Source organism: Sinohyriopsis cumingii, chromosome 5, assembly GCF_028554795.1.
Source record: "Sinohyriopsis cumingii isolate HCF-2022 chromosome 5, ASM2855479v2, whole genome shotgun sequence".
Taxonomy (NCBI): domain Eukaryota; kingdom Metazoa; phylum Mollusca; class Bivalvia; order Unionida; family Unionidae; genus Sinohyriopsis; species Sinohyriopsis cumingii.
Window position 1 is genome coordinate 143,542,274 of NC_142965.1, and position 15,598 is coordinate 143,557,871.

Consider the following 15,598-nt stretch of genomic DNA (forward strand, 5'->3'; position numbering starts at 1 on the left):
AGCCCATCGCACCATCAGTTTCAATGCGCATTACGTGGTCTTGTTTAAATACCCTTGAGATAAATCGCAAGTGCAAGTCTTAGCCAAACAGTTAGGAACGCCTTGGCTGACTCAGGCGTACGACGATGCCACTCAAACTCCACACGCCTATTTACTCGTCGATTTGAAACCTACGACCCCCGATGATTTGCGATTTCGTACCCACTTGTTTCACCACTGGTGCCAAGACGGAGGGCATGTCCTATACACGTCTCCGTCCTCAACTTAATTTCACTCCACATAAAAATCTATAAAATCCTCAGACCCTTTTCGTCTCTCTCACACACATTTTGAACATGACGTCCCTTCAGTCGCATCTTCCCGTCAAATTGATTCGTGCCTTGTATGGCATCAGTCGAGAAAAAAATCCACAAATACGACTCGTGTCTTAGAAGCTAGTCTCAAAGAAGTCTTACGATGGTTCACGGTGACGGCACGTCAATTACTCCAAGGAATCATTCAGATTCCTCATCAAACCAAACGCTTTTTGATCGAAACAAAGTCGCTTTGACCCAACTGGCCGATCCCCGCATCGACACTCAAACCAAAAAACAAATCATTTTGAAACCTGGAGGGAGCGGTACTCTAGGAGGCGTCATCATTCGCTCTCTCTTAAGATGGGATCCTAATGCCCCCAAACTTCTCCCCAAGAAAAAAGTCAAACGAAGCTCCAAGAAGAAGAAAAAGACCAGGTCCCCAAGGAGAACTTCTCCAGTGGCGGTAATCTCCTCTTACCAGACACCATTCCGGAAAAAGAAAAGAAGCCCCCAGAAAAAGAAACAGAGAAAAAGTCCCCAGAAAAAAAAAGTCCACAGAAGAAAACTAGTCACAAGAGAGGCACTTCGGCCAGGATGCAACCTTACACTCGCAATCCACGACCTGCCACGGCTGTGACCGCGTCTCCGGCAGCCTCACGTTCATCCACTTCTCCGTTGATGACAACAAGAACTGAAGAGTACTTGGAGACGTTGATCACACCAAGAACTTCTCCGTTGATGACCCCAAGAACTTCCCCAGTGGCAGGACCCTCCAATTTAGTGACAGTGGCTGCTGCTCACAAAGTACCTGTTCCCAAAATCAAAGTTCAAGAAAGATCGGGCATGTTACAAAGTTTACTGGATTTATCCAAGCAAGAACTGGCTCGATTTAGTCCGTTGTGTACCCCTTTACGAGGTGTCATGCCTGTCCTGAAGTTGATGCGACGTAAAGACAATCAGTGGCGACGCGTTCCAGTATAAAAAAAGGTGTGTGACCAAGTAGGGTATCAGTGTTTTGGTGCTCCTGAAGATGTCACCCTCCAGAAAACATCCCTCTTCTAAATAACCCCAAGGAAAGAAAAGGAAAGGACTGTCTCCTCGTTTAGTCAAACATGGGGACATGTTATCTGTCCTGTCCAAAGCTTCTCCACCTCTACGAAAAAAAATCATTCAATCAGCCTCCAAAGAGGCCATCGATACCGTGTGCGAATGTTGTTTGAACGTCTTGAAAGGCACGATCCCTTTGTCCAAACACCAGAAACAATACTTAGGCAAACATCGTCACGTTCTTCGCCAAATGGTTCAAAAGAAAATTCCCATTCGTCAAAAGAAGAAGATGTTGGTCCAACGTGGAGGCATTTTACCCCTCTTGTTAGGCCCCTTACTGAAAGGAGTCTTGTGAACCATGTTGGGAGGACTGGTGGGAGCAAGATAAAAAGGCCCTCTGAAGTCCCAAGATCTCAGAATCGACCCCTGACAACCCCATCGAAGGACGAAAACTAGCTTTAGTGCCTTACAAACGATGGATGGAATACCATCGGTGGCAAGAACAACGCACCCCGCATTTACCTCCCAATCCCCATTTGAGCGAGATGTCCCAGTTACAACAAGAATTGCAGTCCTTGATGGATCGCCAAGATTTGTCCGAAACAGAAAAATCGCAAAAGTACGATCAACTCTTGCAACGACTGCAACTCTTTCACAAGAAAGCTTTAGACGAAACAGCTCTACCCACTCTGAAAGATTTTAAGACCTTGATGAAAAGTCCAGCACCATCATCACTACAACCACCACCACTACTACCATCCCCAGGGGTCACCAGAGATACTACCCCACGAAGACCTGAGGAAGAAGAGATGCGAGAAGTGTTTCAAACACCGTCAGCAGCTCCCATTTCGAGTAAGATTGCAGCATCCTTGTTGACCCCGTCCCCCACACCCCAACGAGAAGAAATGAAAGCTTGGGTTAAAAAGATGATGTCCACTCCTCCTTCGACAGAAGTGAAAAAGAAAGAAGGGAAACCAGAAGTGAAAAAAGAAAAGAAGACCAAAGAGATTCCATTACCACCTCCACCACCACTACCTTCGACTTCTACTGCCGTAGCCCATCGGACACGTAAATCCGTTTCTAAACCGTCCTTTCGTCCCACCCAAAGAAGCATCACCGAAGAGTGGGTAACTTATTAATACACAAACAAACACAAAAATGGAAAACGTCTTAGCCAGTATTTACTACGATCCCTCCCATCCTGCAGGTTACGCAGGAGTTCACAAATTGTATCGTGTTGCCAAAACTCGACTGAAAAGTCTCCGTTTACCTCTAGTGCAACGATGGTTACAAGAACAAGCTACCTACACTTTACACAAACCCATTCGACGCAAGTTTTCCAGAAGTCGCACCCGAGTGGAAGGCATCGATCATCGATGGCAAGCCGATTTAGCCGATGTCTCTCATTTGGCCGGCTACAATCGACCTTCAAATATTTGTTTTGTGTCATCGACGTCTTTTCCAAATTTGCCTGGGTCGTGCCCTTGACTTCCAAATCGAGCAGCGAGTTAGTGCGAGCCCTGCAACGGGTGTTGAAACAAAGCGGTCGTCAGCCTCTTCGATGGCAAACGGACAAAGGTACCGAATTTCGGAACCAAGGTTTCCAAAAAGAATTAAAGAAACGTGACATTCATTTTTTTACCACCGAGAATCCCGAAACCAAAGCCAGCATCGTGGAACGTTTTCAACGCACTTTGAAAGAACGCATGTGGAAATATTGTACGCATCACCACACTCTGAAGTACATCGACATCTTACCGCACCTGGTGCAAGCGTACAACCAATCTTACCATCGAAGCATCGGACGTGCCCCGCAAGAAGTGACTCCCGAGAACGAAGTGCTGGTGTTTGAGCGCCTGTTTGGTACGTCCCCGACGAGGGCTGTCCCCAAGAAAAGTGGAGAGTTAACCGTAGGAGATTGGGTGCGCATTGGCAAAACCAAACGCACTTTCGACAAAGGTTACTTACCTAACTGGACGACTGAATTGTTTCGTGTCACTGGACGAGTGCATGGCCGTCATCCTGCCGTCTATAAATTGGAAGACATGAACGGAGAAGTGCTCAAAGGAACGTTTCATTTGCCCGAGTTACAACGTGTCACCAAAAAAGAAGACGACGTGTACGACATCGAAAGCATTCTCGAACGCAGAACCCGTAAAGTGGGCAAACGACGTGTCAAAGAAGTCAAAGTACGTTGGAAAGGATACCCACCCAGTTTTGATTCTTGGATCGACGCTTCGCAAGTCATCGACTATAAAAAGAAGTGACCATCATGCCCTTTCACACAGACGCAGCTACGTCGACCACTCCTTCACGCAGTTCTTCTCTGCAAGATTTACAAAAACAACCCTTGTGGGTGTGGTGTGGAGAACGTGTGCCTAAAACGCAAATCGTCTTTTTCTGCCAAATCTTTGTGGTGTATTGTGTCATCGGGGCAGCCATCGCCGATTTGAGTTTGCAACAAGGAGACAAACAATTGTGGACCATTTTATTGAGCAGTTGCATCGGTTACCTGCTTCCTAATCCCTCCCTGAAATTCACCTCGAACGGGAACCACGGGAACCTTGTGTCCAGTGCCAGTGCCAGTCACCACTCCAACCACAACCAGAACCCCATTTTGAGCGGAGACACGCCTCTGACTTCCAGTAACCCCTCGGAGAGCCACAGAACTCTGGAATTATGAGTCACCAAAACCAATTTTACTTAACCTTACCCAGTGACAGTTCCATGGAGGTGTTTCCCAAGAACACGTGTGCTGTTACACGGCCAAATTACCTCAGGCCATCCCATTAGATCATGAAGCCCATTGGGAAGTGGCTTTGGTAGAAATGATTTATCCAACACAAATCAAAAACATCACTGAAACTCAAAACACTTTTGACGCCGAAATTTTGGACCCAATAGTGCAGCAAACCATGACGGCCACTTCTCAACATAAATCACTTCCGAAGACCCCAATACCCGCAGCAGCAGTGACCCTTCTCCTCCTTTTTACGTTTATCACTTTAAAATTAACTCAGGCCATTATTTTAGTGGTCAACATCTGGTGGAGGCCATCGCTGACAAATTCTATGCAGCATTTGACAAAGTTCTGACCGGACTAAAAAAACGTGTCACCATTGAGTACCACATACTGTCTCACCGTCTACTCATCAAATTTGAAAGTGAGGACAAAAGTATACGTGTTAAATTTTGCCCTGAATTGTATGACATTTTGGGTGGGGACCTCAATTTGGTCACGGATAAGCACTCCAAAAAGATTTAGAAAGCAGAGATTGACAACAACGGGCATTTTGCGAGGTATTTTCGTTTCCCGGTAGAACTGAACCAGGGACTGAATTTGATGTTCGTGTACTCCGATGTGGTGGAGTAGAACGTGGTGGGACACACCTCCGTGCCGTTACTGCGTGTCATTCCTTTCAAAGTGGATTCTGCCACGGTCACTGACGAGGAAGGTGGAAACACTTACCACGTCCACCGCGAATTTGTACATCCTCATTATTTGCCTGCCAGCAAGTCGTATTTGGACACGGTCAACATTGCTATAAAAGGAGATTCGGGACAAAATATTTCATTCACCAAAGGAAAAGTCACGGTGAAACTCCATTTTCGAAAACGGTTCTCTCACGATTCGTAAGTCACGTATCCAGTGTACCGAGGTGTTGCTCGACAGCGAGGACACGGTTTAGGAGATATGTTAAAATCGGCCTTTCGTTTGGTGGCCCCGGTGTTGAAACCGATGGTGACACGCGGATTGCACGCCTTGAAAGATGCGGAACTGACGCAAGGCAAAGAATTTCTCCAAAATGTCATCATCGACAAACAAAACCCCAAAGAAGCCTTCATGAGGGCAGGCAAAAATGTCTTGCTACAAACGGGTAAAGACCTTTTGGGCCGACGAGACACACCTATAAATGCCCTGCACGCTACCGAGTCAGGCATTCAGCAAGGACAAGGCAGAAAGAGACGACGAAGAAAATACCATTTCACCAGACTTCACACGTCTAAAGCTAGAAAGGCAAAGAAAAGAAGAACGGTTCGAGACTTAGACGTTTTCGATTATTGAGAAACAGCAACAAAAAAAAAATGATGCACCGAGAGTCTTGCGCCTGTTCCAAGTCGGAACTGGATCTGTTTGCCATGCCCCCCACCATGATGGCCATGCAAGAATCCCAATGGGTGGAATTTCACCCCGTCTCCTCTTTGACAGATTCCGCTCCCATCGAGTTTGAAATCAAGGGACAGCCCGAAGATTACATCGATCTGAATAGCAGTTACTTGTACCTGAAAGTCAAAGTTCTAGATTAGAATGGAGGTGGTATAGACGGTGACGAGAAAGTAGCTCCCGTCAACAATTTCATGCATTCCTTGTTCAGCTCAGTGGACTTGTACTTGAATAACAAACTGGTCAGCAGCAGCATGGATACTTACCCTTACCGTGCCTACCTGGAAAATCTCTTGACGTACGGAATAGATGCCAAGAATACTCATCTCAATGCTTGTGGGCTATGGGAACCTGACGAAGCGACCAAGTTTGACATACTAGATAAAGACAATGACGGCTTTGAGGAAAGACGAAACAAAATCAAAGATGGAAAGAGTTTAGAAATGATGGATCGTTTGCATTTGGACATGTGGCTGCAAGAGAAATATTTGCTGAACGGGGTAAATGTTCGCTTGAGACTGAATCGTAGCAGTACTGCTTTCCATTTGTTGGCTGATGCTGATGCTACTACTGGTGGCAATCCTAAAAGCAAAATCGAGGAGGTCAAACTCTACGTACGACGCGTGTAAGTGTTACCCAAAGTGGGAAACGACATTAGTCAGACGTTGAGCAGAACGACCGCCAAATATCCCATACGACGCGTGGAAGTGAAAACCTTCACCATTCCCACTGGACATCATTCCATGATCGAAGATCATCTGTTTCAAGGACAGTTACATCTGTTTCAAGGACAGTTACCCAAACGTTTAATCCTTGGTATGGTCAAGAATTCAGCCTTCAACGGAGACTTCACTAAAAATCCTTTCAAGTTTAAACACTTTAAGGTGAAGAAAATCGAAGTCAGTCGCGATGGCAAGACCTTGTGTACAAGACCTTTCGAATCGGACTTTGATCCCACGAAGATGAATTACTTGAGATCATACTTGTCCCTGTACGAAGCCACCGGCCAGTTAGGGACCAACACCAGTCACGGCATTACGTACGACGATTACGCAGGAGGCTATGCTTTGTGGGCTTTCGATTTCACTCCAGACCAAGGCAGTGACGAGGGACATTTCCACCCTATAAAATCCGGCCAGATTCGTGTGGAACTTCAGTTTGGAGAAGAAGTGAAAGAGACAGTGAACGTCATCCTGTATGCAGAACTCGATAATTCCACAGAAATCAACAGTTTGAGAGAAGTCATTCTAGATTATTAGAAGTCATGGAAGACTGTTATCCCTCTTTACCTAGTGGAGGAACTTTGGAGATGGAATGCGAGGAGACCGTGGAAGGAGAATCCCAAGGCAAAGACGAAGAAGTTGTCATGATGAAGTCGAGATGGCCAGAACAATAAGCCCATTTAGTCTCCTGTTTTGCCAAATACTTGGTCGAAAAAATGACGGAATTGATCAAGAAAGATTGCTATGGATGTCAAAACGATCATCCCAGTCAAATTCAACACGATAAATGCCTGATGCTGAGTCAAGAAGAAAAATTGAACGAGTATCTGGACGAAGCTTGGAGTCTCATTTCGGACGAAGTCGTGTTGTACCAGTGGTATAAAGACTTGCGTGAACATTCTTGTCCACCATTAACCACTCAAGAGATCGATCGTATCGAAGCTCTCCTGAATCAGAGTGAGGAGACGAAACGAAGAAACGGTTATTTGTCAGTCATTTTCAAGCAAAAAGTCAGGATCGAATTGATGACTTATTATTACCTGTGAAGAAGAAAAAAACAACACAAATCAATGGATACCTGGGAACTTTATTACCTTTTGAACCACAGTTCGTACACGTCTTCTTGGAATCCTGTCGTCTGTGCTCAAGATGAACTCCCTCATCGCAAACCTCAAGACCATCTAGCTTATGTGATCAACACGGACGACAGTCATCTCCCATGAACCCACTGGGTAGCCGTTTACTTTCCTCAAGAAGGATGTGTGGAATATTTCGATTCGTACGGATTGCCCCTTTTGGAAGATGATATCATTGACTTTATGAGAAGAAATGCTCAGACCACCCGATTCAATAATGTGAAATTACAAGGCACATATTCCTTGGTGTGTGGACAATATTGTGTGTATTTTCTGCATCATCGCAGCCTGGGCTATTCCTTAGAACATTTAGTGACTCATTTTGATCCTCGTTCATCTTCTAGAAACGATTGAAAGTAGATCAATGGTTTTGTGACCATTATGCTTATCTTTTGTCTCAAGCTAGGAAACGTAGTGTCCATCAATGGCCTAATGAGTTCCAACAATGGAAATCACAATTTCATTCACAACGTTGTCAACCCTGTTTAAAGTAGAGTGTTAATTAAAAAAATGTTTGATGTTATATTGTTGAATTATTATTAAAAATGTTAGAGTTGTTGTTGGTTAGTGTTAAGTGATTTTGAATAAAAAATGTTGTGTTTTGAAAAAAAATGCCGTTGTCTTTTGTTTGGCTATAAGAATGTTGATTCATGCTCTTTGACTTCTCTCTATCTCTCTCATGACACTCATTGATCGTTTCGGCTCGAAAACCGTGGAGGGATGTTTTCCTTCACGTCCGCGTATTGACTTTAAGAACCGGGACAGTTTCCAGTCAAACCATCCATTGTCGACTCATCCTCCTACGAAAATGTGCTCCAAACTAGCTAAGCTAAACGAAGCCTACGTGAATTTGCATAGGGTCAGACACAGTCTGATACCGAAGCCAGGAGAGATAGAGAATGTGAGAATGTTAAAAGTCACTGAAGACCTGATAGAAGAGCTCTTCAGAGAAGAAGTGAACAGGGAGAAAGAAGAATGGACAGAGAAGTACAGACTTCAGAGACAGCAGCAACAGCAACAACAGCAGCAGCAACCTGAACCTGACAGAGGCTTTGTCGATTGTCGTATCGACACCAAAGAGTTCTTCTTCTCTTTCCGAAGAAGCAGACCTATCGTCAGAAAGTCTATCCTCAGAAGACAACGCATTCTTAGAAACTAAAAGATTGCCATAGCAAACAAAAAAAAAAAAAACCCAGCCCTTTTCAGACCTACCCCAAACTCTAGAAAAGAAATAGCAATCGATTTGCCAATGTGTGTAGGTAGAGTAGTGTGAATATAAACACTGACTATTTTGTGATGTGAGTGTATGTGTTTGTGTATAGGATTGTGTGTTTGTAAGTGCTCACGTACGTTTGTGTGGATAGTAGATTAAGATGATGTTTTTGGCTGTTTGAGGTGTGGGGAGAGTAGATTTGGAGTTTGATTGGATTGCTTTACGTATGTGAATAGTATATTACTTGTTTAATAAAATGTTTTAGAATAGTGATGGGCAGTATAAAAAAGTGAGTGAGTGTTTCTTTTAGGTCCGCGCGTTGTTTGGTCATGATCTAGGTAAGATCAATTTTGTTTTAAGGGATGTTTTCCATCACGTCCGCGCTTTCACTATGAATTGAAACTCTCTGGGGAGTCTAGCTACCCTGTTCATTCGTTAACAAGACAATGAATACCAGAATTGTAAAGCTTCTAGAACTCCAGATGCACCTGGAATATGCCAGGCGCATACTAAATGAACTGGCCGCGGAGGCCATTGTCGAAGAGGGAAGGATGAAAGAGGAGGAGAAAAGAAGAAAAAAAGAAGAGGAGGAAAAAGAGAGAAGAAATTTCAGAATCCCAGAAACAGAAAATTGGGATTCTGAAGCCACTTATCCCGCCTCTGCACTCCCAAGAAAAAAGGTAAGAGGAGACTGGGGAAGAAGATGTGTGTGTGGTGCCAGGCCAGGAAGGTGCCAGTATTAGATAGGTGCATCTAGAGTTAAAAACAAACAGCCCTTTTCAGGGCTACCCAAACCTTTAGAAAAGAAATAACAATCGATTTGCCAATGTGTGTAGGTAGAGTAGTGTGAATATAAACACTGACTCTTTTTTATAGTGTTTGTGTTTGTGTTTGTAAGCGCTGACGTAGGTTTGTGTGGATAGTAGATTTGGGTTTCATTTTAATGCTTTGCGTGTGTAAATAGTAGATTAGGGGTTTGTTTATTGATGCTTAACGTATGTGGATAGTAGATCATATGAAATGAGAAAAGTAGGGGATGTTTTCCTTCACGTCCGTGCGTTGTTCGGTTATGATCTAGGTAATATCAATTTTATGTTTTAGGGGGATGTTTTCCATCACTATAAGAACCCACAGTATTCGTCGTTTAAACCATTCTACAAAGAATAAAAAAGAAGATGGCTTCGAACCAGCTTGATAAAATGAAAACATTGCAAGACGTCCTGGACAATTTGGGTATGATGGAGCAAATGTTAGTGAGGTTAAACGAGGAACACTATTCTTATAGCCCCAATCGAGTGAAGATGGAGATTAACAACTTAAGAAAAGTAAAGGAAATGATAAGTGATGTGATGAAAGAAATAAAGGAGGAGAAGGAGGATGAAGAGGAAAGGATAAGGATAAGAGCATGGAATAAAAAAATTGAAAAAGAAGAAGAAAATGAGAAGAGGAAGAAAGAAGAGGAGGAGAAGAAGAAAGAAGAGAAAAAAAAGGAAGAAAAGAAAGAAAAGAAGAGAAAGAGTGTAGGACAGAAAATACGAAGTTGGTGGAGAAATAGAAGAAATTAGACGCAGAAGAAAACCAAAGGCCCTTTTCAGGGCCATTCATAGGTCTCGAAAAGAGAATGACTTTCCATTGCCTACCCTTTTTTTATTTTTATTTTTTTTTTTTTTTTTTTTTAAAATCCCATGTTAATTTCCCCTTGTCCCTATACAGGCCCACAATTTATTCCCATGTTAATTCCCCTTGTCGCTAAACAGGCACACAATTTATTCCCATGTTAATTCCCTTTGTCGCTAAACAGGCCCACAATTTATTCCCATGTTAATTCCCCTTGTCGCTATACAGGCCCATGATTTATTCCCATGTTAATTCCCCTTGTCGCTAAACAGGCCCACGATTTTTCTCCATGTTAATTTTCCATTGTCGCTAAAAAGGCCCGAGGGGGTCTTGTAATGCTAATTCCCATTGTCGCCAAATCGCCCCACTTAACTACTAATCACGTTCTGGAAAGTCTCAGCCTATGACACTTATTTAAACTGGTACAAAAATTGTTTCCGCATTGATTCAACTTTGTGATTTTTCGATATATAACTCTCCCACCCATCCCAATTCACCTTGCCGTAACCTGTCTGACCGTTACCATGAACTCTAACTAAAAATCAATCACGTCAACATCCAGGGATATTTAAACCACTGCTGTCTAGCGAGGTAATAAGGTGCCAAGCCCATTAGTCAGTCTTAGATGTTATGTGACTCGCTGACTCGCTGCTAATGTACTTTATCAGATCTTCTAAAACACACAATTCATCCCTCAATCCATCCTATATATATATATATATATATATATATATATATATATATATATATATATATATATTTATATATATATATGTATATATATCTGTGTGTGTGTGTGTGTGTAGTTATCTATATTACAATTACTTGCTTGTCTGTTAGTTTTACAATATTTTCCCATTAAATGTTATTGTAATGTAACAGTGTTTACTGGACTTGATTTTGTCCAGAATTTAGTTAAGCTCTGTTTGACTTGATTGATTATTTTAATTTATTTCTTTGATGTAAATACCTAATAATAGAAACATTATATAAAGCTGCTGATCTTAAAATTATTGACAGTTTTGGTAAACAGCATTTTTTTATTTTTTTATTCATTCTATGAGTAAGAATCATTAAGTTGAGTCAAGGTCATACCTGGACTACATGATTTGAAGCACGTGTCAATTTGTAAACAAACGTCTATTTTTTTCCAGAACAATGATCCTTTGATCCTCATCCGGGAATCTATTTTGCGTTTTAAGTATAACATATATTATGATAAAAAATTCTATCAGTCGTGCTTTAACATCTGATACATTAAGTTGTATTATTTTGTGACCAGATTGGGCTGAATGTTTTCTTTTCTTCTTTAAATTATTTGAATATAAGTGAATATGTTCTCTGGAAATACAAAATTGCTCTAAATAAATTATTGGGCAAAGACATTCACTGGAATTTGTACGGAATTAAAAACTGGAATAATATTTTGTGTGATTCAACAAGAGACTGTTGACGCATCAGTACGGCGCTGTTTGTTATTATATACATCTATACATACATATAAATATACATATATTCATATACATATACATATAGACATATAGACATGAATCCTTTTACGAACCATAAATAAAGGTATTTATACCCAAGGAAGACATACAACATATTTGTTTTCTGTAATACAAAGAAAGAACGATAGCCCCCCCGCCTTTTTGTTTTCAGTGTTTCTAATGAGAAACACAACTTTAAATTTGTTTCAGTTCTTCCTACCCAATAAGGCTCTGCTTGTAGCAAGATCAAAGAAACAAATTGCCGGATTCCACATAAAGAGTATGTCAACCGATGAAGAAATCATGGAGGACGTTCAAACCTTCAGGCAAAGACCAAATGTGTGTATATTTATGCTATTAATATTGGGTTTTTGTGTCCATTCGCTAGGAATATATCATATTCATATATGTAATGAAACCTAACTTTGTATTGCTCTACCCCTATTAATACACTACGGAGTTTGCATGTCTTAAAATATTTTACACGTATCATTTCATACAAAGTTAAGGAAGGAAGACAGAAAACACACACACACACACAGTATATATATATATGCCATTATTACATCAATTAAGTGATACCCAATTCAATCAAAACAGCAAGCTTCACAGAGGACGGTCAATTACAGACCAAATAACTAACATCACAAAGGACGGTCAATTACAGACCAAATAACTAACATCATATACAATAGGCTGGACATTATAGATATTATTATTCTATCCATGCTAATTTATTTTATTAATGCTTTAGATATCTACAAAACTATTACAAGCTATTGACACTGTCATTGATTCAACACAAAATCGGAAAGTTACATTTACTCTCATCACGAATTCTCAATTGTGACTTTAATTTATAATGTGGACTTACTGGTCGGAATAAGCGCTACTAAATTGCTTATTGTGCAGATGCCTGAGAAAGCAGCTTTAAAACTGCAACATGCTATCAAATGTATTAAGCGACAAATTACCTTGATTGACACAGCTGAACCGCATTACCACTGCATAATGCCATATCATATATCATTCCAGAAAGAGACTCACAAATAACCTATATTATAATTAAAACGATTCATTCCCGAAAGAGTTCACGTTTGACTTGTTCTAATACAAATGATTCATTGCAGAAAGAGGATCACATATGAATTTTGTAATAATTAAAATGATTTTCATGCCTGAATTCTCCATTTACAGCTGGCAAATAATGATTGCTACGCTGAATGCACAAACCACCATAATGGAATATTTTATGATTAATATTTATCGTCCTTTACGTCAGACATTTCGTGAACCTTTAGAAACAATCGCGTTTTGCTGGACATTCATTACCAATAATACAAAGATGTTTCAAATGTACGTAATATACTTGTATTCTGTTTGTTGTCAGGTTTTTCTCTCAAATAAAGTAGAACTGTTAGAGAGACACGTGAGATATTTTGGAACCAATGATACACAGTGGTCAAACATGTGGCAGATTGTAAGTTGATATCACTTCACTATTTGCAATTGTACATCCCGTTTAAAATACATTGGATATATGGAACTTTAGACCAGTTACCAACGGAATAAATTATCGCAAATATGGATAGAAACTAAAATATTTTAGCCTGTGTACGCTTTAAAAAAAATGAATATATCTATCTATCTATCTATCAATATAATCTAATGTATCTAATCTAATCTATCTTAATCCATCATAATCTAATGTAATCTATCGTAATCTAATGTAATCTATCGTAATTTATCGTAATCTAATCTAATCTAATCTAATGTAATCTAATGTAATGTAATGTAATCTAATCTATCTATCTATCTATCTATCTATCTATCTATCTATCCCACGAATACTTTAACGCACCCTAAATAACGATATAACTAGCGCACACTGTTGACCATATTCCATGTTCATTAAAGTGTCATAACAATGGAAGAAAATGTTGTAGGTTTCAGCAAATTCTACCGCAAACATTTTAACTATTAGATGCATTTCGGGTGGTATTGTTTTCATCATCGAGGACGGACTTTAATTGAACTCAGAAATCACAGCATATCATTTTTACTACTACTACTACTGCTAATAATAATAATAATAATAATAATAATTCAGAATGGGGACGTGTCACCGTCTATGAAAGTCATGGAAGCCTGGCAGTCTGGCTATAACGGAAGTGGAATTATTGTGTCAGTTGTGGACGACGGACTGCAAACGAACCACAGCGATCTGGATGCAAATGTTAGAGTAAGTCTTCGTCGCGAAATGGCCACGAAAATTTAGCTATGTTTCGGATTTGTTATTTCAGATCGGAATAAGAAATCAGATAATTTTTAAGAACAATAAGGGTATTCTTTCCTGGCCTCCTAAATTTCATTATGATTGATCACCTCAGTTCGAAGTTAATCTGGATAGTATCTTCAGATGATCATTTTGTGTTTTATAGTACAGTGTGCGTAAAACATATTATCTTTTTGTGCGTCTTACAGTACCGTGTGTTTAAAACATAATTATCCACTGTATTTTGTAGTACAGTGTGTGTAACACAGATAATTATCTACTGTGTTTTGAATTACAGTTTGTGTAACACAGATAAGTATCCACTGTGTTTTGAATTACATTGTGTGTAACATAGATAAGTATCCACTGTGTTTTATAGTACAGTGTCTGTAGCACAGATAATTATCCACTGTATTTTGTAGTATAGTGTCTGTAACACAGATAATTATTCACTGTATTTTATAGTATAGTGTCTGTAACACGGATAATTATCCACTGTATTTTGTAGTATAGTGTGTGTAATACAGATAATTACCATCTATGTTTTGAAGTATAGTTTTTTAAACATATGATTATTCTCTGTATTTTGTAGTAAAGTGTGTATAATGTAGATAATTATCTGTTCTCTAGTATATTGTGTGTAATATATATCATCGTCTTCAGTGTTTTGTAGTATAGTGTATCATAGAGATTGTCATCATCTGTGTTTTGTAGCATAGAGTGTGTAATGAAAAAGAGCATCTTCGATATTTTGTAGTATAGTGTGTATAATAGAACATCATGTCGGTTCTGATATTTAAAGGAGACTAGAAATCAAAATTTTCCTTCTACGTATGTAATTCTCTACAGATTTTAATTCGACTGACATGTTTATAAATTAAATATCGTAAGCGGGTAGTGATTTTATTGCATGGAAGATACCACGATTCCGTAAATTGCCGAGTTTTTCCGAGTTTTAATGAGACGACAGATCACGTGGTACCGTGACGCAATACTAGCCAGTCCTCGAATACAAACATCAACATTGGCGAGCGAGGCAGACGGAAGGAGACCACATTTGGGTTGCACATTCAAAACTTGAATCTGCAGTCTGATATAATAGTTTATGTACTGTACTGGTCAGTGTTAAAAGAATTTTTTTAGGCACAGGCCCCGGGCAGGTGACTTAAATAAACTCAAGCCCTGACTGAAATTCCACAAGCCCGGACAGTTCATACCTGTCAACTCTCAAGCCGGGAGAAAAACCTCCTGATTTGGGGGGTATTTCCTCATCTACATCTCGATCTCGCAATATCTCTAAATTTTTCGCAGCGAAGTCCCGATAATTACAGTATGTCTGTCAATTTTAATTTGTCAGAAGAAGAAAAAACCAACCCCAAACCGTTTATAAATAGGTACAACGTATGCAATCCACAGTCTAAGCTGCCACACTGCAGACATCGTAGTGATATGACTGAAAAATTGTTAAAGCTACGTTAAAAATTCAAATCACACGCACACACGTCTAAATCCGGCACTGGACGAAATAATTAATATCACACAACATTTTTTTTCTTCTTTTTTTTTCTTCTTCAGTAAATAGAACGTGAAAATTAAACATTATTCAAGTAAATTTCAGATGTTTTTAAACAACTACA

The 15,598-nt window shown here is 40.1% G+C and overlaps 1 protein-coding gene across 1 annotated transcript in view; it reads left to right on the forward strand.

The window, feature by feature from the left end:
• The first annotated feature begins 11,906 nt into the window (after positions 1 to 11,906).
• The window catches only part of LOC149800388 (furin-like protease kpc-1), a 39,424-nt gene continuing 35,732 nt past the window's right edge, over positions 11,907 to 15,598 (forward strand). The window contains exons 1-3 of the mRNA XM_089958412.1: positions 11,907 to 12,025; positions 13,077 to 13,166; positions 13,797 to 13,928. Of these exons, the coding sequence (XP_089814538.1) occupies positions 11,969 to 12,025; positions 13,077 to 13,166; positions 13,797 to 13,928 (279 nt within the window). The 5' untranslated portion in view covers positions 11,907 to 11,968. The remainder of the gene's footprint in view (positions 12,026 to 13,076; positions 13,167 to 13,796; positions 13,929 to 15,598) is intronic.